The 23,567-nt window shown below is 46.3% G+C and overlaps 1 protein-coding gene across 1 annotated transcript in view; it reads right to left on the reverse strand.

Moving 5' to 3' along the window:
- LOC130858459 (sodium/glucose cotransporter 1-like) overlaps window positions 1-5,440 on the reverse strand; it is a 53,468-nt gene extending 48,028 nt beyond the window's left edge. Inside the window, 2 exon segments of the mRNA XM_057744914.1 lie at window positions 923-994; window positions 5,024-5,440. Coding sequence (XP_057600897.1) covers window positions 923-994; window positions 5,024-5,440 — 489 coding nt within the window.
- Window positions 5,441-23,567: the final 18,127 nt, after the last annotated feature.

A 23,567-nucleotide genomic window follows, 5' to 3' on the forward strand; every position in this document is an offset into this window, starting at 1 on the left:
CACAGACCTAGGGAGACCCTGTTACAAATGTCCATTGCCAACCACGTGTCAGACAGTCTTGCAGGAACTAGGAAGACATTAGTGAGTAAAACAGACAAATCCCTGCCCTCATGGAGCTAACAGCCTCTTAGGAAGAAGAGGATGAACAGAATAAATTAGGGATTATTTTATAGCACTATATGTACATATTTATATATATAAATATAATAAAAATATATAAGAATATACTTATATCTATAAATATAAATATACAGCCAGGCATGTTAGCATAACTGGGAAGGAGACGCCAGGGTCTGGCCCTGGGGAGTTCCAGTGTTCAGCAGCTGGGGGCCCTCGATTGAGTGGCTGGTAAAGCGGCAGGAAAGGGGGAGAGCCAGGCCACAACGTGGGGTGGGAAAGGGGACTGAGTTTCAGCTTCACTGCTGCCAAGCCAGCTCAGAGGAGGCCTGAGCACCGACCCCAGGAACAAGCCACGAGGAAGCCGGACAAAGGCTACTCATGCCCATTGGATATTTGCTGACTGAATAAAAGTATGAAAGAAAGCTGGAGTGGCAAAACTACTGTTTTATTTCAATTTCCTTTAATAATACCATAATACAGTTTGTTCATTAAGCAATAACTCTAATAATGAACAAAGAAGTCACACCCAACTCCCACTCTACACTGTGTGCTTCCAGAAGGCAGGACTTACTACGTCTAATCTGCGTCCCAGAACCTAGAGCGATGCCTTGTACTACCAGCCACCCAGCAATGGTTACTGAACTCACTGAGCTGAATGGGGGAAGTGAAGGGAACTACTAATGAAATGGCTTTCCTGATTTAGCAACTTCAAATTATTCGAGGGTAAAAGACACCTAAATTAAAGTCCTAAGCGAATCCGCATGCAGCCCCAGACTGGACGGCACACACCAGGCACACTCACCTGCCACCATGCTAAGCTCCGGCCGGCCAGGAAGAAGTCTGCCGCTGTCCCACGGCTGCTTGACAGCATAGCCTTAAAAACAAGGGGCGGGGTGGGGGTGAAACCCAAGAAACCAAACTGCTTCAAAGACACAGGTCTCACATACAGACGACTTTCACTTATGGGTAAACGTCCTTTGCAGAGATCCCACACCCCCTTCGTTCTTTTTAGGAACAGGAGTCTCTACCTGCTGAGCCAGAGGAAGGCCCACGGTCTCTCCCAGCTACGAGACTGCACCGGCGTGTCCATTTCTCTACACTCAAGTTATATTGCTTTCTTTTCCCCCCAGATAGCTACCCAGTGCCGTGGTTCCCAGCAGAATCTGGGAGATGAATGGTTTAGTGAATACACTGATTGACTGGGAATGGCAAAGCTGAACATCCGCCGAGCTTCTTCCAGGAGAGCAGTCACATTGCTGAGATGATGGTGTCCTCCCAATTCACCCAAGGGCCCTCTCCTCAGGTCCCCAGCTCTGATTCCCAGACCCCAGTACGGTCAAAAGATAGTCCCGGGGATTTCCGGGATCACCCAGGACTAGCGCAGCCCAAGGATGACTGCTGGTTGACACAAACGTGTTTCTGTGGGAGGAGTGAACTTATTCCCATCATCTGGGGTAGCTGCATTATAACAGAGTCCCCTCACATCATAAAGCCTTAAACCAAAGGACAACTGTCTCAATCAGACACATTAAGTTAGTCTCATTTCATCCATTCATGAAATATTTATCTAGAGCCTATTATGCTCAGAGCTGACCTTGCCTAAGGAAGATATCAGCTGTATGTAGAGAGAGGTGCATTAGAACTTTTAATAGGAATTTACAAAATGTTCTAAGATGAATAAAATCGCTCTCTCTTTCCATTAAAGAAAGAACCAGACTGGAAGACAGGAGGTCCTTGGAAGAAGGCGGTTACGCACATGCCCCTGCCTCCTCCTTCCTCCCTGCTCTCTTTCCAGAATAATCCACCAACCACGGCAGCCAGGCTGCTGGACAGAAGATGCATCCACCACTTTCTCAAAGATCTCTGGGCTGAGACTGATAACAGAGGAAACAAACAAACAAACAAGCAAACAGAAGTGTAAGTTTTTTCCCCTTTAACATCCTGCAGGAGTCAAGGTACCAGCAATAAGACCAAGATTTTCCTGTGGGGGCTCAGCAGTCAGAAGCTGAAGAATGATTTCAGAAAGGAGTCCCATCTGTGCAAATGTGGGCAATTCCGTTCAGTGAGAAAAGGGTGGTTTGCTTAAGAACCAGAAGAAAATAAAGCTAGGCTCCTTCACACATCATATGCAAAAAGGAAATTCCAGATGTTCTAGACATTAAAAAAATTTTTTTTTTCACCACACTGCTTGGCTTGCAGGATCTTAGTTCCCCAACCAGGATTGAACCCGGGCCCTCAGCAGTGAAAGCGTGGAGTCCTAACCACTGGACCACCAAGGACTTCCCTAAACATTTTTTAAAACCTATAAAATATTAGAGAAAAAATTTAGAATAATATTCATACAACCTTGGAGTGAGGAAAAACTTTCTTAAGCAAGCCAAGAAATCTAGATGTAAAGGAAAAGAGAGATAGCTGACTTCTTCTAAGTGAAGAAAATTCAGATGGCAGAGAGACATTAACAGAGTCTAGACCAGTGGTTCTCAGCCAGAGGTAATGTTTGCCCCATCCCTCCAGGGGACATTCAGCAATGTCTGGAGACACTTTTGGTTGTGAAGGGGTAGGGCTTGGGGATACTTCTAAGCATCCTATAATACACAGGACAGACCCCCCACAACAAGGAATTATCTGGTCCCAAACGTCAGTAGTGCTGAGGCTGAGAACCACTGGTCTATAAAACGATAGTTTTGGAAAAACATATTAGCAACTCACAAGACAGACAAGCTGATAAAAGCAAAGCTGAACAACCCAATTCAAAAATGGGCACATAAACTGGCTCTTCAACAGACAAGTAAAATCAATGGAACACAAGCTCATGAGAAGACGGTCAATCTCACAGGAGGTTGAGTCTAGAAAGTGCGAATCGAAGCTGAAATATCATACCACTATTCACTCCTCAGCCTCCCCACCCTCCCCCATTAAATTAGTAGTAACAAACCAGGCTGGTGAGGGCTTGGGGAAAGAATGTGCTTGCATGCTGCTTGCGAGAAATGTAAGTCTCAACAAGCTTTAGGGGTTGTCATTTAGTGATATCTGCTGAAATTTCAAGTAAACACACCCTCCTAACCCAGAAATCCCAATTTTGGGAATCCACGCTACAGAGCTCAAAAGCACCAACAAACACATTACAAACAACCACCTGGCAGCAATCTCAGTGTCGATGTGTAGGGAAGAGCTGCATCACACACGTGTTTGTGTGACTATTGTGCAGCTAATAGAAACATGAGCTAGATCTCTATCTAGACCTGAAGGACTCCACATCATGCAGTAAAGGGAACAAAGCAAGCTGCAGAATAATGTGTATGATACGATCACATTTTTTGTAAACACAAAACACAAAACCTCCACCTGTGTGTCTGTGTAAGCACTGAGAAGGAAGGAGGGACACACGGCCCCTGGGAGCCTCAGAGGGATGGCAGCGGCTGAGGGAGAGCAGTAATTCCTCTAGACAGTATGCGTCTCTTCACTTCTTACAGTGAACATGTGATTTTTTAAAAAGACCAAAGGAAAAATAACAACACAAAGAAGGAAAAAGATCAAAGCATTCTGGATAATAGTGCATGTTTTATGGCTCCTAGAAGAACAGAAGGAACAGCAGGCTTCCTTGGGAAGCATTCAGATTTTACAGGCCCTCTGACACTGGCCACACCTAGACCCCAACTGGACCTGGAAGAAAGCTGGGTGGGGGATTCCTAATTCAGTAAGAGCAGCTGGGGGAAGGATCCCAAAGTGCCCACTACTCAGAGCCTGGCCTGAGCCACCTAGAAGGATGTTTCTCATAATTGAGGCCAATATGAAAAAATTGTTTGAATGATGTGGGTGAATACCTCAGACTTCTTCTTTAGAGCTGGGAGAGACAGAAAATTCTCTTAAAAGAGGATGGATACCACATTTCCATTATTCTATCTGCCCACCCGCAGCATGGTAAGCCCTCAAAAGACTGTCCGATGATCCTGCTTTGAAGGGCCAGATTCTGCACAGTAAGATCCTGCTCGGGACCTGGTGAAGCGCCCCGAAGTAAAGGTCGCACGGACACGAAAGCTTCAGCTGGGTGGGGGAGACCCGCAATGAACCCTCCCACTAGTTAGCGAATGGCGGCGCCGTCCCCTGACACTCCTGCTTATGGAGCCGGCGGGGAGAGGCTTCTGAGGGTTTAATAGCTTAGTCCAGGGGGCGATGCCAGGACACCAGCCAAAGCCTTCCTACCTGCCCTCGGATCTGTCACTGCCTGGCCCTGGGGAGTACGGGCACCAGACCCTTTTGTCAGCGCTTACAGGTTCAGCGCCAGCAGGAAGACGGCACTAAAGGAGACCCCGTCTGCCCCCTATTAAGAGAACCTTATACTAGAGGAGGATATACAAGCGCTCGATTCAGATTCAAAGGGAACGTCCCGGACCCTAAATGACACGCGAGCTCCGAGGTCTCGCCAGCCGGGCAGAGTGGTTACGTCCACGCGGCGGATCCAGCGGCTCTGGGTTCGAATCCGCACTCCACCGTTCCCTGGCGGTTACCTAGCCCCTTTGGACCTGTGTTTCCTCCTCCGGGTCCCACAGCCTGGCTGAGAGGATGGGGTGCACTTAAAGCACTCACTACAGGCCAGGCACTTCGGCGCCTAAGGATGGGGAGCTGGCACTCTTGCCACCCCCGGCACGATGGCTTATCGGGGCAACAACTCTGTCCTGCGCGCGACCTGGGCCGCCTGACCTCTGCGTCCGGGGCTGGGGAGGGCAGGTGGGCTTGCACACGGCCCTGCTCTCGGCGGGGAGGCGACGGCACAGAGAGGGGGCAGAGGTCCCGGCTGGCGGCTGGGCAGGGGCAAGGGCAGGGACGACAGGGATGCGAGATAGGGGCCCGGTGACGGGCAGAGGAGGGTCCCACCCGCCTGGGCCCGGGGGGCCCCGCTTACCCGCAGCGCGACGCCCAGGACCAACAGGAAGTACAACACGATCACCAGGACGTCCAGGGCACTGTTGGCGGTAAAGACATGAGCCGTCCAGGCGAAGCCGTACCAAGAGAAGCCCATCACTGCGCGTCGGGCGGGCAGGCGGGCGGGGAGCGGCAACGGCCTCCACAGCCGCGGGGCACGCTGGGAGGGGGGCCGCGGGGCCGCCTGGGAGCTCCCGGCAAGCCCCGCGCGCTCTGTTCCCGCCTTCCCCCGCGGGCGCAGCTGCACGAGGGCCGCCCCTTCACCGCGGTTCCCGGGGGCGCCGCGCGGCCCCTCTGGCGGCCGGAGTTGCAGTGCCCTGGGCCGAGATCGGGCCGCGGGGTGGGGCTGGCTCGAGGCTGCCGAGGCAGGACCAGTATCCGTGCCTTTCCGAGCCATGGGGGGCCTGGGGTGGGAGACACCTGGCTCCAGGGACCATCTCGATGTTTTGTTCCTTATGGGTTTGGGGCCCTGATGTGGATTTCCTAAAATATCACATTCGGGTGTTACTGTTGCGCCGGGGAGCGCGCCTCGCCCGCCTGGCCCTGGTCGTGGTCCCGATTGGACCCACTGGTCCAGAGGGCCCTCGGCGGGCTGCAGCCGCATCTTCCGCGGGTGGTGGGCGAGCTGGGTGGGGCGCCTCTGCTGCGCGGTGTCGTTCTACATCTCGGTCAGTAATACGACTGACAGCAATCATAGCCAACACTGACATAGCTCCACGCAACTTTCTAAGCGCCTAACCCACTTGATTTCCCCCCAAAACCAGTGAGTCTGAGTCTAGGACCACAGGGCAGGAGCAGAAGTGGATGGTCTCAGCCTCCTGAGCGGAATCCTGTGTCCTGGTTTAGCTGTGCCCTGTCTAGAAGGCGTGTGATGGGAATCACGGGTGTTATCTTTCTTCAGTTGGATGGAGTGACAGATACAAGTTGTATATTTAAGGTGTACAACGTAATGTTTGATATAGATGTGCCTTGTGAAGTAATCACTGTAATCAAGCTAATTGAATATCAGTCACCCCAGCTGCCTTTTGTGTGTGTGTGTAGTGAGAACACTTGGAGATCCCTCTTAGCGAACTTCAAGCACATCATACGTTATTAACTATAGTCATGCTGTACATTAGGTCTCTAGGACTTACTCATGGTATGACTGATATTCACGTCCTTTGATCTATATCTCGCCTTTTCCTCCACCCCTTTGCTCCTAATAAACACCCTTCTACTCTCTGTTACTATTTTAAATTATTTATTTCTATTTTATTTTATTTTATTTATTTTGGCTGCATTGGGTCTTTGTTGCTGTGGGTGGGCTTTCTCTAGTTGCGACAAGTCTTTTGTATTTTACAATCCCATGAACTCTGCTGTTTTAACATGAACATAGGTAGAACAGTACCTGTCATGATAAAAACTATTATTTCCCTGTATTAGGTGAAATTCTTTTTTGATACATGTCAAAGCTTTTAAAAGATCTATGCCATAAATTCAATCTTTTAGGTCACAAATTGGCAACATTTCTTCATAGGATTGGATGTCCTTTGAGACAAAAGGTATTCAAACTGTTGGCAGGGTCTCATATCACATGACCAAAACTAAAGAGAGGTACTTGCAAATTTTCACATTTCAAATCCATTCACTTTTCGTACCATTGGAAGGAGCTTGTATTCTATAGGCAACTGTTTTGAGGCTTAATTTAAAAATCTTTCACTTTTGGTAAAATATCTTTTTGTATAGCATTTTCCTCACAATCTTCTAACAAATTTCCTTTTGTCATCTTTCCATCTATATTGTTTTTCTTTTTCGTGCAAGAATCCAGGCTGTTTTAAAGCTGGCCAAAGTTACAAGCCCAAATTCTGTTAAAAATCATTACAATTTGTTTTGGACATTTATTTCTGATTCCAGGCAACTAATTTTGTATATGTTTTAACCACTGAGAGCAAACATTTTTTACAAAATCAAATTCACTATGTAGTTGTTAAAAATTTCTTTTCATATTGTTCACTTTATTATCTTTATTTTTTTACACACCCAGCAAATAGGTCTACCATCCCATGATGCATAAACACTATGTCCTTTAGATGCATTGATTCCTTTGTTGTTATGAAATGACCCCTTTTGTACTTGGCAATATTCTTTGCTCTGAAGTCAATTTTTATGTTAATACAACTACTTCAGCTTTCTTTTGTTTAGTGTTAGTTAGCATGGTATATCTTTTTCTATCATTTTGTTTTTAACCTGTTTCTACCTTTTTATTTAAAGTATATAGATTTCTTGCAACAAGTATATAGCTGGGTCTTGCTTTTTATTTAATCAGATAACCTCGACTTTTAATTAGCATGTTTAGACCACTTACATTTAATGTGAATATTGGTATGGTGGTGTTTCAATATGCCACCTGCTATTTGTTTTCTATTTTTTTGGTCCTTTTTTTATTGCATTAACTGGTATGTGTGTGATTTCGTTTCATCTCCTTCGTTGGCTCCTTGGCTATAACTCCTTGTTGTGTTATTTTGGTGGTTGCTTTAGGGTTCACAGTATGCATCTTCTACTTCACCCAGCTTAGCCTCAAGTGATGTTATTTCACATCACATACCGTATACGATGGTATACTTCCGTCTCTCCGCTCCTGGCCTTGGCAGTACTGTGGTCATATATTGTTATCAATTTTAGATTTTGATTTATAAATGTTACTGTTTCTCTTTTAAACAACTTATTATCCTTTAAAGAAACAAATAATTTTAAAAGGCTTCATATTTGTCCGTATCATTACCGTTTCTAGCTAATGGTAGTGTTCCGGACACAAGTCCTTTGTTGGACATGTGATTTGGAAATATTTTCCCCATTCTATGAGTTGTCTTTTCATTTTCTTGATGGTGTCTTTGAAGCACAAAAGTTTTTAATTTTGACAAAGTCCTATTTATTTGTTTTTTTTTCTTTTGTTGTCTGTGCTTTTGGTGTCCTATCTAAGGAATCATTGCTAATCCATGGCCACAAAGATTTACTTGTATTTTTTTTAAGTGTTACAATTTTAACTCTTAGATCTAGCCCTTTGATCTATTTTTGATCTATTTTGAAATAATTTTTGCATACAGTGTGAGGCAGGGGTCTGATTTAATTCTTTTGGAAGTGAATATACAGTTTTCCCACTACCATTTGTTGAAAAGAATGTTTTCCTCACTTAATGGTCTTGGTACCCTTATCAAAAATCAATTGACCATTTCTCCAAAGAAGACATACAGGTGGCCAGCAAACACATGAAAAGATACTCAACATCACTCATCATCAGAGAAATGCAAGTCAAAGCCACAATGAGGTATCACCTCACACCAATCAGAATGGCCATCATCACAAAATCTGGAAACAACAAATGTTGGAGAGGGTGTGGAGAAAAGGGAACTCTCTTGCACTGTTGGTGGGAATGTAAGTTGGTACAGCCACTATGGAAAACAACTTGGAGGTTCCTTAAAAAACTACACATAGAACTACCATATGATCCAGTAATCCCACTACTGGGCATATACCCAAAGAAAACCATAATCCCAAAAGAAACTTGTACCATACTGTTTATTGCAGCACTATTTACAATAGCCAGGACATGGAAGCAACCTGAATGCCCATCAACAAATGAATGGATAAAGAAGATGTGGCATATATATATAATGGAATATTACTCAGCTATAAAAAGGGATGAGATGGAGCTATATGTAATGAGGTGGATAGAACTACAGTCTGTCATACAGAGTGAAGTAAGTCGGAAAGAGAAAGACAAATATTGTATGCTAACTCACATATACGGAATCTAAAAGTGGTACTGATGAACTCAGTGACAAGAACAAGGAAGCAGATACAGAGAATGGACTGGAGAACTCGAGGTTTGGGAGGGGGCAGGGGGTGAAGGGGAAGCTGAGACGAAGTGAGAGAGTAGCACAGACATATATATACTACCAACTGTAAAATAGATAGTCAGTGGGAAGTTGTTGTATAACAAAGGGAGACCAACTTGAGGACGGAAGATGCCTTAGAGGACTGGGGCGGGGAGGGTGGGGGGGACTCGAGGTGGGGGGGAGTCAAGGAAGGGAGGGAATACGGGGATATGTGTATAAAAACAGTTGATTGAACTTGGTGTACCCCCAAAAATAATAAATAAATAAAATAAAAAAAAATCAATTGACCGAAAAAAAAAAGAAAGAAAAGAAAAATCAATTGACCATAGAAATTTAGGTTTATTTCTGGACTCTTAATTTTGTTCATTGATCTGTACATCTATCCCTCTGTCAATACCACATTGTCTTGATTATGGTTGCTTTGTAATAAATTTTAAAATAGGGAACTTTGAGTGCTTTGACTTTGATTTTTATCCAAGATTGTTTTGGTCCTTTGAGTTTCCATATTATTTTTAGGATCAGCTTGCTAATTTTGCAAAGAAGCCAGTCGGGATTCTTATAAGAATTGGATTGAATCTGTAGACCACTTTGGAGAGTATTGTCATCTCACCAGTATTAAGTCTTCCAATCCATGAACAGAGGATATATCTCCATTTATTTAGATCATCTTTAATTTCTTTCCACAATGTTTAGTCATTTGCAGAATATGTTTTGCATTACATTTGTTAAATTGATTCCTAAGTATTCTACTCCTTTTGATGTTATTGTAAATGGGATTATTTTCTCAGCTTCATTTTTGGATTGTTCACTGCTCGTGTACAGAAATACAATTGGTTCCCACCCCCCAGCTTTATCGAGATGTAAGTGACATGTTAAAATTATATATATAGGGACTTTCTAGGTGGTGCAGTGGTTGAATGCAGGGGACATGGGTTCGATCCCTGCTCCAGGAAGATCCCACATGCCGCAGAGCAACTAAGCCCGTGTGCAACAACTATTGAGCCTGTGTGCCGCAACTGCTGAAGCCCACGGACCTGGAGCCCATGCTCCGCAACAAGAGATGCCGCTGCAATGAGAAGCCCAGGCACCACAATGAAGAGTAGCCCCCGCTCGCCACAATTACACAAAGCCTGTGTGCAGCAAAGAAGACCCAATGCAAGCAATAAATAAATAATATATATTTAGGATACACAATGTGGTGTTTTGATACACATCACATTGTGAAATGATTACCACAATCAAGCCCATTCACCTACCCATCACCTCACATACTTATACTTTTTTGTGATAAAAACATTTAAAATCTGTTCTCTTAGCGAATTTCAAGTATACAATGTAGCATTATTAACTATAGCCACCATTCCACACATTAGATCTCCAGAACGCATTCATCCTGAATAACGGAAACTTTGTACCCTTTGACCGTCACCTCACAAATGATTTTTCGTATACTGATGTTGGTTCCTGTAACCTTGCTGAACTTGTTCATTAGCTCTAGTTATGTTTTTGTGCATTCCTTAGGATTTTCTATATACAAGGTCACATCATCTGTGAACAGGGATCGTTTTACTCCTTCCCTTTCAATCTGGGTGTGTTTTACGTCTTTTTTCTGGCCTGATTGCCCTGGCCAGAACCTCCTTTCCTGACCATGCCTGTCCGATAAGCTTCACTAATTGCAGCTGATGGCTCTAGCATCTCAACAGTGCCCGAGGCACCGGGTGCCTCACTGACTGATCCAATTAAATTTAGGCTCATTTATTTGCAGGGATCATTTTTGAGGTCAGTGTTTGAGATGTGTTCTGATCCCTTTTTAGTTGTCCCTTTTCCTGATTCTTTCTGGTAAATTAGTGGCCTGTGATTCAGCTTATATCTAAAGACACTACCAGTCTCCTTTCAATTGTTTTTCACCACAAGCTCAATAGTTTTGAACTTCTTCACTGTCTGCTGCAAATGAAGTCAGCTCGTTTATGGAAGGGCTTAGAGCACTTTATTTCATCCCACCTCTCTCCCTGGACAAAGTCTCTGAGCCACAGCCCTGGGGCTGGGGCAGGGACAGTGGTGTCTTCTCTCTGAATGACAACCCTGTTTTAGGAGCTGACACTCATCAAGCTGCCTTTGATTGTCTTGGTTTGCTTCTCCCAGCATGGAATCCTCACTTTACCAATGAGCCGGGCTAGGCTGATGGCTATCGCAGTGTTTTCATTGTGCTGCCTTCAAGGCAGACCCTCTACACTCACCTGGAATGTAGCCTCTGCGACAGGCAGCTGGGGGTGGGAGGAGGGGATGAAAAATGCTTCTCTCAGAGAGGTGCCGCCTTGACCTGGAGCTGGGTGGAGTGCGTGCCCTGTGTTCTTTCTGCACCTCCATGGAGTGGAGGTGCCGGCAAGTTGGGCTGGGAGCAGGGAGGAAGGAAGCAGGTCATGGGTGAAATGCTACAGACTCTCACTTCTCTTGCTAAGTTTTAGTAGATTTTCTTGAATAAATATTTCATTTTTTGTATGCCCTTAGACTCATTTCCAGAGACATTAAATAGAGACTAAATATATATACACTCTTTAAATATTTATATGTAAATAATATATTACTTCTTAAAATTTGTATGTATAAATTAAAAGTGTATAAATAATAAACAAATATATTTATGTATTATAAACATATAACTATAAACATATTTATGTATTATGTAAACATAATTATAAACAAATAAATTTGTATTATAAACATGAAAGTATAAACATATAAATATATTTGTATGTTATAAATATGTAATTCTAAATATATAAATAAATGTCTAAATATTATAATAAATATATAAATTAAAAAATAACTTTCACCACTTTTGCTGGGGGTGGGTCTGTGGAGCTCTTCATGTTGCTGTTCCAGAAGCGGGACTGGGGGCTTCCCTGGTGGCGCTGTGGTAAAAATCCACCTTCCAGTGCAGGGGACATGGGTTTGATCCCTGGCCGGAGAACTAAGATCCCACATGTCGCACGGGCAACTAAGCCTTCACACCACAACTGCTGAGCTCGCGTGCCTCAACTAGAGAGGCTGCGTGCCACAAACTACAGAGCCCATGTGTTCTGGAGCCTGCGCCCCACAATTAGAAAGAGAAAACCCACATGCCACAGCTAGAGAGGAGTCCATGGGCCAGAATAAAGAGCTTGCATGCTGCAACAGAAGACCCCGCGTGCCTCAACGAAGATCCCGTGTGCTGCGACTAAGACCCGACGCAGCTATAAAAATACATAAAAAGTCTTAAAAAAAAAAAGTGGGATTGTCCACCTCGCACACTGGCTTCTGAAACTCTGGAAGTGGACACACAGCGGATTCTTACAGAACCCACGACAGGAGGACTTGAGGAGACATGCCCCTAGGGAGTCAAACCTGCCTTCTTTCTTAATGAAAAAAAAATTTTTTTTTGTCATGTTAGTTCATAGACTAGAGTTCTTGTTACCTTGAATTTTAACTTTCTGAGTCCTTTGGGGTAAAGAGCACTCATAACCTCAGGCCACTCCCACTTCCATCTGGAAGATGTCTTCATCTTGGTTTTGGCTTTTGGATCAGTGACAGCAACAGTTTGGAGATGACTCCTATTTCTAGGCCACCTTTTGATGTTGTGTTGTGTCCGTCAGGACCACGTCAGGACACAAACCACACCAGTAATTTGAAGCAGCAACGTTTACTATAAAGAGTAGATAACTCATGAAAAGGGTAACAGAGGACTGAGAGGCACACATGTTCTACCTGCCACCTCTAGGCCAAGGGAGGCTGGACAGTGGAGGAAAGGGACTCACACAGGCTGAGACTCAGATGGGCGTGACTTTGGAGGGATGTGCAGCTCCCAGAGGCAAAGCCACGTGCCACAGGGCGTGGTCAGAGCTGGGCCTTGCAAGTGCCACCACCGCGGAGGCTGGGGTGGGGGCTGGGCAGTTCTGCAGGGTCGGTTCCCAGGTGGGGAGGCTTGGCCTGGGAATGCGTTGGGAGCTGGTCTGCAGAAACACCAGCCGGAGATTCCTGTTTGAATTAATAACCTTTTCCCACATTGCCCCTCCAGGGATCCGGAAAACGGAGTCCTGGGGTAAATAGAAGCTCTGTAGAAGAATAAATACACTTTTGCAGGGATTCAGAGACAAACCTGTGCTGGTCAGAAATCTGTGGGGAATTGAGGTTGCTAAGTGTCACGGCTTTGCTATTGTTACATAACCAGGTTTTTGTTTGTTTTTTATTTATTTGTTTGTTTTGGTTTTTGCCCACAGCGCAGCAGGCCAAAACGCTTCAACCACCAGAGGTTTGCAGGAAAGAGAGGGTCTATCCACTAGGCAGCCGATGAGGAGACCTGAGGACACCCTCAAAGCTGCCTCCCCGAAGGCAAGGAGCTGGGGTTCAGGGGACGAAGAATCAGGCAGCAGGACGGTCTGGGTGTGGGGGCGAGGGCACAGCGGTTGGAAACAGGAGCAGGGACGCGGCTCCGCGCAGGTGTGACCCGCTCCCGGCCTCTGCGCTGCCAGCGCCACCTGGGGACACCCGCGCAGGCCCAGTGGGAGGTCAGGGGTCCCATCCAGTCGTCCCCAGCTCGCCTCCAGCTAGATGCAGCTGGCTCCGAGTTTCTGGAAAAGAACCGGGCGGATAACTTATCGTCTGGGCTACGTGCTTGGAGGACACGCACGTCTTAGAACGCCCGTGACTGGTGACGACAGGTGGAGAGGATCTGACGAGTGGTGACCCACAGCGTCGCATCCCAGGGGCTGCCCTCACCCCCCCTCCTATCCTGCTGGGGGTGGAGACACCGGTGCTGAGGGCTGGGACACACACGAAACAGTCGGTCAGGGCGGCTGAGCAGACCCGGGCCACCCTGACACCAGTCACGGGCTCCTGTGCTCAATGAAAGGGAGGAAAAGCGGGAAGCTGGGGTGGCGCTTTCTGGCTGCAGTGGCCTTGTGCGTTCCTCCAGCACCTTCTGCCAGCAGAGCCCGGCATGGCACGTGGGACGAACCTCTGTGTCCATCCTCGGCCACGAGATCGCACCCCTCTCCAAATGAGGGACACCTGCTCCCAAGAGTTTTTTTTTTTAAAGCTCTTTATTGGCATATAATTGCTTTACACTCTTGTGCCAGTTTTTGAGGGTCACTAAAGTGAATCAGCTGTGTTTATACATACATCCCCATATCCCCTCCCTCCCCATTCCAGCCCTCTAAGTCATCCCCCATCATCGAGTTGATCTCCCTGTGTTATGCAGCACCTTCCCACCAGCTATCTGTTTTACATTTTGTAGTGTATATGTGTCAACGCTACTCTCTCACTTCGTCCCTGCTTCCCCTTTGCCCCCCCAACCCAAGAGTTATTGCATCCACAGCCAAATATGTTTGTTCCTCCTCAAATTCACTCACAGTTCCACTGAATACTCTGCTAACTTCCAACGACTTCTACATAAAGTACTACCGAGAAGAAAAGAGAGCGTGGGTTGGTAAATACAAATGCATACACAGAAGCAAAAAAAAAAAAAAAGATGCAAACCGCAGTTCCTTTTTTTTTTTAATCGCTCATGAATAGGGTTGCCAGATAAAATACAGGATGTCCAGACAGTGAATATCTTTTTAGTATAGGTATGTCACAAATATTGCAAGGGATATACTTATACTGAAACTATCATTCATGGTTTTTCTGAAATTCAAACCTAATCTACCTTCTTTTTTACAAGTTTTGTGAGGCAGCCCCTGAGCCTGGATTGGATTCAGCGGTCTCTGGCGCCCTCTGGCGTTGAAAAGTCTCGGCCTGGTATTTTATTAGCGATGACGTATGACCAGGTGAGGACGCTGGTCCTTTACAAGGAAGCACGTTTGAGCTTGTTAGCCGAGGGGCAGAGCAATCAGCCTGCATCGTGCCCACGGGCGTCCCGTTCCCCTGGGAAGGGCCAGGTGTGGGCTAATTCCAGACCTGTGCTTCCCCAGGCTCTCTGGCCCAGGGTCCCTCCCAGGTCAGGGTCCAGAGTTGCCCTCGTGGACACGTTGTGGACTTGTGCAGCTGTTTCAGCAGATGTAGGGGGAAATCACGAAGGACGTAGTGGGTGCATCTTAGCACAGTCCTTCTCCCAGGTTTGCCGGCCCGCGGTGAAAAAACGGAAGAGAGGCTGCTTTGGGGCTCATTGCTTTACAACCAGACCTTCAAGGGACGTAAAGCCCCGACTCCCTCATTGGCGGGGTTCCTACTATTCCACAGCCTCCCTTTCCCTCCCACTGAGCAGTAGGGGGTCACCTGACGGACTTAGAGCCAGCGACCCTCACCCACCGCCTTCCAGCAGGGGCGCATCCGCTGGGGTGGACCTGACGGAAGGGGTCCCGGCACACCAGCCGGGTGTCAGGCCAAGTTACCCGAATCTGTGACCCGATGGTTGCAAAGCCTCCTGCCCTGCGGCCACTCAGAAGCGGTGACCCGCACTCCAGCGCTGCGTCCTGTGCTCCGTTCAGCTTAATTAGGTGACCTGGGACTCTCGTTCCTTATGTCGTGTATGAAGGATCATTTAGAAAAAGCCATAAACAGAAACAGAATCTTGGACACAGAGAACAGACTGGTGGTTGCCAAGGAGGAAGGGGTTGGGGAGGGATGGAATGGAGGTTGGGGTTAGCAGATGTAAGCTTTTGTGTATAGAGTGGATAAACAGCAAAGTGGTACTGTATAGCACAGAGAACGATATTCAATACCCTATGATAAAACCGTAAAGAAGAAGAATAAACAGAGGAATGTATATGTAGGTATAACTGAGTCACTTTGCTGTGCAGAGGTAATTAACACAACATTGTAAATCAACTATACTTCAATAAAAGTAAAACATAAAAACAAGAAAAAGAAAAAGCCAAATTTGATCTTCTGGGTAGTAGTTCGTCCAGGAATGTTGGTTTTAATTATTGAGGACAACCTCCACTGCCTTCTCAATTCCCATGAGATCTCTCCTACGAAGAGCTTTAAATTGAGGGATGGTCATTTAAAAAAAAAGTGACATTGGGGCCACCCTGTGGGAGACCACACCTGAGGCCATCAGTTTTGCCCTGCAAGCCATCGTTAGGGGGATGGGGAAAGAACAGGATTTCCTCCCCTCCTGACCCTTGGAAGCAGGAAGTGTTTGGGGGACAGAGAGTTGAGGGTCCAGCCTCACTGTCACCAGATGTGGCCTCTGGGAGAGGTGAGGGTAAAGGAAAACTGGTCCCCACCGTGCTGACCTGTAACGCAGCCTGTACGAGCCTGCGGCACTTACAAGAGTGTTTGTATTTGGTCCCAAGGGGTCAACAGCTTCTGGGTCCCTCAGAAATACACAGTTTCCTTAGGGAAAATCCTCTTCGTGATTAGAAATGAGAGAGGAATGTGACTGTCCAAACAGTGGAGGGCTTGTCTCTCATTCCTTCTCCCCTCCAACCCATCCTGCCCCAGATGAATTCCCAGCCACACTAAACTGCCTTTTGAGGGTGATGTCATCTGCAGGTGGGGCGACTCTAAGGCTCGAGGCTCGAGCTGGGAGCCCCACTACCAGGAGTCGTGGAGACCATGTGCCTTCTCAGATCTCTTCCAGCCCAGAGGGTCCACCATCCTCTGGGTGTCCCAGGTATGTGTTAGCTGTCGGGGGGCCCCCCGACCTGGAGGTTTGGACCCACGTCGAGGGGACCAGGCAGCACAAGTGCAAGGGGGCCGCAGCTGCTGGCACGACCGCCCCCGCCCAGCCCCGTGACGGGGCAGCCTGGGGACCCGAGCCTGCTCTGGCTCCGGGGATGTGACGCCACGTGGGGTCCCTGTGCCACAAGCAATGTAGTCACCATTTCTCTCTTGTTTTTTGCAATTTAGTTGTAAAATGGAGTAAAGCTGATTTACAGTCTTGTGTGTCTGGTGTGGAGAGACTTCAATCACTTGGAGACGTCTACATATTCTTTTTTGGGATTCTTCTTCCATTGTGGTTATTGCCGTGTGTTGAGTGGAGTTCCCTGTGCTCTACAGCAGGTCCGTCTTGATTAGGTATTTTCTTTCTACAAGGGCATGTATGCTAATTTAAACCTCCTAATTTATGCCTCCCCCCACCTTTCCCTTTGGTTCCATAGGTTACTCTTCTAAGTCTGTGACTGTTAATGTGTTGTAAAGTATTTCATTTATATCAATTTTTAGATTCCACCTATAAGTGACATCGTATGACCCATCTTCCTCTGTGTGACTCATGTCAGCTCATATGATCGTCTCTAGGTCCATGCGAATTGCTGCAAATGGCTTTATTTCATTCAATTCATGGTTGAGATTTTCCACTGTTCTTGACATTCTGGATTTTTTTTTCTTAATTTTTGATACTTACCCCCCGGCAATTTTTGGAGGGCAGGTGTCATTTGCAGCCTAGTAATCCTCGGGAATATGAAGTGCCCCGAGCAACAGTTTTCATTTTGCTGTAGCTAAAAACAGGCCCAAGGTGGCCGAATTTCTGTTGCCTTATGCTTGTTACCAAGGTAACCAGAGCTTTGGGGGAAGTCCTGCTCCCTGATCGTAAATTAGCAGGGAATCTGTCTGAAGAAAACGGCGAAAGTTCTGTCTCATGACCTTATTGGGGTTTTTAAAATTTAATTTTGTTTTATACTGGAGCAAAGTCGATTGACAACATTGTCTTTGTCGCTGGTGTACAGAATCTTGTTCAGTGATCCAGATACAGATATTTCTTTTCACATGTAGGTTGTTGTGGCATGTTTGTCGTACCTCCCTTGCTGTAGAGTAGGTCCTTGTTAACCGTTTATTTTACATGTATCTGCGCGTGTAAGTTAATCAGCACCTCCTAATTTATCCCTTCCAGGCACCCTTACTCGCTGGTAACCATAATGTGTTTTCTAAGTCTATGCTATGTTCACTTTTCTAAACTAGATCATTGGTATCAATTCCTCCATTCCAGCTATAAGCGATATCATATTTCCAGCTCTTTCTTGTGTTCCTGACTTGTAATGATTAACTCTAAGGCCATAGGTTGCTAAAAATGTCATTATTTCATTGTTTTTCCCGCTGAGTCCTATTTCAGTGTGTCCATGTTTCACTCCTGTATCCATTCCCCTGCCGACGGACGTTTTGTTTGCGTCCATGTCTTGGCTGTTGCGTGTCTTGCTGCAGTGCACACCTGGGTGCAAGTGTCTTTTCGAATTCTGCTTCTCAAGGCATACACTCTTAGGAGTGGGGCTGCCCGGAGCATAGGGTAGCTCGATTTTTACCTTCTAATGGTGCTTCCATAATGTCTCTATACTGGCTGTTATCATTTCCATCCCACCGGCACCAGAGGAGGGTCCCCTTCTCTTGAGCACCGCTCTAGCATTTATTGTCTGTAGACTTTTTGATAATGGCCCTTGGGGCTGGTGGGACACGCTGTTTTGTTGTAGTTTTGAGGTTCCCATCTCTAGTAATTCGACGCAGTGCACATCATTTCCTGTGAATTTTTTTCTTTTTATGAGTGTAGAATTTTCCTGTTGAAATTGTGTTCTTGAAATTCTGCCTTGTTGTTTTTTATCTTCAACTACTTGCTCCTGGGAATTTTGGAGGGCAGGTATCATTTACAACCGAGCAGTCCTGGGGAGTAGGAAGGGCCCCTAAGAAACAGCTTTCAGGTTGCAGTAGCTAAAAGCGGCCACAAGGAGGCAGTGCTTCTTCATGATGGGCACGTGTCACTAAGGTAACCAGAGCTTTGGAGGAAGCCCTGTTCCCTGCTTGTAAATTCGCGTGGAATGTGTTTGAAGAAGGCAGCTGATGTTGTGTCTCATAACTTTCACGGTTTAAAATTTAATGTTTATTTCTTATTGGAGCAAAGTGGATTTACAATGTTGTCTTTGTTGTAGGTGGACGGAAACTCGCTGTGAGATACACACACAGACGCTATTCCTCCTCCGCCCCTTCTCACGTGCAGGGTATTACAGAGGGTTTTGTACACCTCCCTTGCAGTGTCCGAGGTCCTTGTGGACTATTTTATATGTATTCGTGTGTATAAGTTAATCTGAACCTCACAATTGATCCCTTCCACCCACCTCTGCCCTTTGGTAACCCTGATTTTGTTTGCTAAGTCTGCGCCTCAGTGTCACTTTTCTAAACTTGTTCATCGGTGTCAGTTTCTCCTTTCCAGCTGTAAGTGATATTGATCTCGGTGAGGCAGCAGTGAGCAGTGGTGTGAAGAGAGATCTTAATTCCCTGCCCAGGAATTGAACCTGGGCAGCCTGGAAGAAAACTTGCAATTCTAGCCACCAGACCAGCAAAGGCGACAGGCTAGAAGCTATTTTTTCCTGGCTCTGGCCCCCAGTGAAAAATGCATTTCTCACGGAGCCTAAATCTGTGAAAGCAGGTACAGAGTTTATTATTAGAGACACAGCATAACAGCAGGTGGGAGAGCACACCGAGAAACAGGTAGTTTGGTTAAGACAGAAGCAAGGCAGAGATGCACCCCCGGAGAGAAAGGGTGTGGGTGTCCCCCCTAATGAGGAGGAGGCAGTAAAGAGGGGTTCAGTCATTTACATAGGGCAGTCCTTCCAGGTCTTTGTTTACCTTTGGCCAGTTATCTGGTTTCTTTCTCCACACCTGCCCTGCCCTAGGACCCTCCCCATCATGCATGCACAACTTTTTTCCAATATGGATTTCAGCCCAGAGGCCTATGGGAAGCCTTAGCATGACATATGATCGGGTGGTGCCCCCTCCTTTTTGACCCCCAAGGAGCCTTTCTGTGCATGTGTACTGTCTCCCTTGTGCAAAGGATGGGGAGAGTGTGACCTCGATCTCTTTACAGGGTTTAGCCCCTCCCTGTCCCTGCCATAACACTGTCCAATGGTTGGTCCTTTACCTTATTCTTGCTGCTGTTTCTTACATGGAAGTGCAAATATCGGAATGTAGACGGGAGTCCGGTCATAAGTATGTAGTCCTGGAGCCCCTTTGTCTCTTGCCTCAGGGAATGTAAACAGGGGGCTGGTAATGAGTGTCTGGCCTGGAGCTCATCTTCTTCTCTGCCTCATGGGGTGTAGACAGGAGGCCAGGTGTAAATGCCCAGCCTGGAGCCCATCCATCTCCTACCTCAGGATCACGTCTAGGGCCATGGTTATGACAAATGTCATTGTTCCGTTCTTTTTCATGAATGAGTCACACCTGAACGGTGACCTGTGTCGCTTCTGTATGCATTCATCTGTCCACGGACATTCTGTTTGCTTGACCTCGTGGCTATTGTGAGTCGTGCATGCTTGGGTGCAGGCGTCTTCTCGAATCCTGGTTTTGAATGCACGTACTCTTACGAGTGGGACTCCAGGATCATAGGGGAGCTGTATTTTTACATTTTAAAGGCGCATCCATAATGTCCTGTACACTGAATATTACCATTTCCACCCCGCTGGCAGCAAAGTCGGGTTCCCTACTCTGAAGCCCCACGCTAGCATTTATTGTCTGCAGACTTTTTGATATTGGCCATTTGCCCTTTCAGAGATATTTCATCGTAGCTCTGAAGGACCGGTCTCCAGTAACTCACCATAGTGCACGTCGTTTCGTGTGCTTTTTTTTTTTTGTCAGCTTATGAGTGTGTGTAGGATTTGCCTGATGAAATTGTGTATTTTACATTCTGCCGTTTTTCTTCATGTTTGATTCCTTACACCTGGGAAACTTTTGAGGCCATTTATAGCCTGGCAGTGGTCTGGAATGTGAAGTGTCCCTAAGCAATTATATTCAGGTTGCTGTAGCTAAAAATGACCCCAAGGCTGCCAGATTTCTTCAGGAACTCCACTTGTTACTCAGGTAACCAAAGCCTTAGGGGAATTCCTGTTCCCTGACTGTCAATTAGAGTGGAATGTGTTTGAAGAAGGCAGGAAAAGATGTGTCTCCTGATTTTGCAGTTTTTTTTTAAATTTAATGTTTATTTTTCACTGGAGCAGGTTGACTTACAATATTGTCTTTGTTATAGATGTATGGAATCTTGTTGAGTAATACAGATATGTACTCGTCCTCCATTTCTTTTCACGTATAAATTATTAAGGAGTGTTGGGTATACCTCTCTTGCCATAGAGTGGGTTTGGCTGACTATTTATTTTGCATGTATTTGTGTTAATCAGTTACTGCGCACCTCCTAATTTATCCCTTGCACCCAGCTTTGCTTTTTTGGTAACCAAAAGATGGTTTTCTAAGTCTGTGCGTATGTTTGACTTCCCTAACCTAGTTCATGGGTATCCATTTCTCCATTCCCATTGACATGATAGTATATTTGTCTGTCTCTTTCCGACTTACTTCACTTACTGCGCAGATCTCTAGGAGCATAGGCTACTGCAGATGTCATGATTTCCTTCCATTTCCTGGCTGAGTCGTATTTCAGTGTGCACATGGATGACTTCTGTATCCGTTCATCTCTCCGTGGACATTAGGTTTGCGCCCATGTCTTGGCTATTGGGCGTCTGGCTGCAGTGCACGCGTGGGCGCAGGTGTCTTTTGGAATTCGGGTTCTCCGTGCACATACTCTTAGGCGTGGGACTGCCGCATCAGAGGGCATCTCTGTTTTTACATTTGAAAGGCGATTTCATAATGTTCTCTAGAAATCGTGTTCTTGCAACACTGCCCTATTCCTCTTTATTTTCGATGACTTACTCCTGCGAATGTTTTGAGGGCTTGTATCCTTTATAACGCAGGAGTCCTCGGGCATAGGGTGTGCCCCCTAGGGATCGTTTTTTCAGGTTGCAGTAGCCGGAGGCGGCCACGACATGACAGCGTTTCTCCATGATCCATACTTGTTACTAATGTAGCAGAGCCTTCCAGGAAGTCCTGTGCCCCGATTGGAAATTACAGTGCTATTTCTTCGAACGAGGCAGCAAAAGTTGTGTCTCATGACATTTCAGTTTTTTTAAAATTTAACGTTTATGTTTTATTGGAGCAAAGTTACCTTACAATGTTGTCTTTGTCGTAGGTGTACAGAATCCCTTCCAGGGACACACAGGAGGACGTGTTTTCATCCTTTGTTTCTTTCCACACACAGGTTATTATAGGGGGTGTTGTACACCTCCAGTGCAGGGTCATAGGTCCCTGTTGACTATTTATATACATTCGAGTGTATAAGTTAATCGGAACCTTCTCACGGACCGATCCCTTCCACCCACCTTTCCCCTTTGGTCCCCGTAATTCTGTTTTCTAAGTCTGTACCTCGCTTGCATTTTTCTACACTAGTGCATTGCCGTCAGTTCCTCCTATGCAGCTGCAAGTGACATCATATGATATTTGTCTCTTCTTTCTGTGCTACTTCACTTACTATGAGGACCTCTAGGGCCACAGGTTACTGCACGTGTCACCTCTGCATTCTTTTTCATGGACGAGTCCTGTTTCAATGTGTTCTTGTACCACTTCTATGTCCATTCATCTGCCCATGGGCATTTTGTTGGCTTCCATGTCTTGGCTTTTGTGAGTCGTGCTGCGTTGCACGCGTGGGTGCATGTGTCTTTTCGAATTCTGGTTCTCAGCGCGTATACTCTTAGACACGGGGCTGCCGCATCACAGGCAGCTCTTTTTCTACATTTCGAAGGCGCTTCCCTGATGTTCTCTGTACTGGCTGTTGGCATTTCCATCCTGCCGGCGTCAGAGCAGAGTCCCCTTCTCTTAAGCCGCACCTCAGCCTTTCTCGTCTGCAGACATTTTGATCGTGGCCGTGGGGACTGGCGGGAGAGGATGTTTCGTTGTAGAGTTGAGGTGCCTGTCTCCAGTAACGCGCCACAGTGCACGAGCTTCCTGTGCTGTTTTTTTCTTTCGAAGGGAGTGTGTAGAATGTCCCTGTTGCCGTTGTTTTCTCGAAATCCTGCCCTGTGCGTCTTTATTTTCGATTCCTTCCTCCTGGGAGTTTTTGGAGGGCAGGTATCCTCTAGAACCCAGCAGTCCTCGGGAATATTTAAGGGCCCCTAAGCGCTGGTTTTCAGGTTGCAGTAGCCGAAAGCGGCCACAAGGCGGCGGCATTTCTCCAGGATCTGCGCTTGTTACTAAGGTAACCGGAGCCTTCCAGGAAGTCCCGTTCCCTCGTTGCTCATGAGTGGCTTTTCTTTGAAGAAGGCAAAGAAGTTGTGTCTCACGACTTTTAAAGTTTTTTTTTTTTATTTAATAGTTATTTCCTTTGCAGGACCATTGATTTACAATGTTGTCTTTGCCGCAGGTGTACAGAATCCCTTCCAGGGACACACAGGAGGACGTGTTTTCATCCTTTGTTTCTTTCCACGTATAGTTTACTATAGAGGGTTTGTACACCTCCCTTGCCGTATAGTAAGTCCTCTGGACTCTTCGTTTATTTTTAACATACATTCTAATGTATACATTACCCGAACCTCCTCAGGGATCCCTTCCACCCGCCTTTCCCCTTTGGTACCCATGATGTACCTTGCTTTCACTTTCCGAAACTAGTGCATTGCTGTCACTTCCTCCTGTGCAGCTACAAGTGACATCATATGATATTTGTCTCTTCTTTCTGTGCTACTTCACTTACTATGAGGACCTCTGGGGCCACAGGTTACTGCACGTGTCACCTCTGCATTCTTTCTCATGGATGCGTCCTGTTTCAGTGTGTTCTTGTACCACTTCTATATCCATCCATCTGTCCATGAACATTTTCTTTGCTTCCACGCCTTGGCTATTGTGATTCTTGCTGCGTTGCAACACGTGGGT

This window comes from Hippopotamus amphibius, chromosome 8 (genome assembly GCF_030028045.1).
Source record: "Hippopotamus amphibius kiboko isolate mHipAmp2 chromosome 8, mHipAmp2.hap2, whole genome shotgun sequence".
In the NCBI taxonomy this organism is placed as follows: Eukaryota; Metazoa; Chordata; class Mammalia; order Artiodactyla; family Hippopotamidae; genus Hippopotamus; species Hippopotamus amphibius.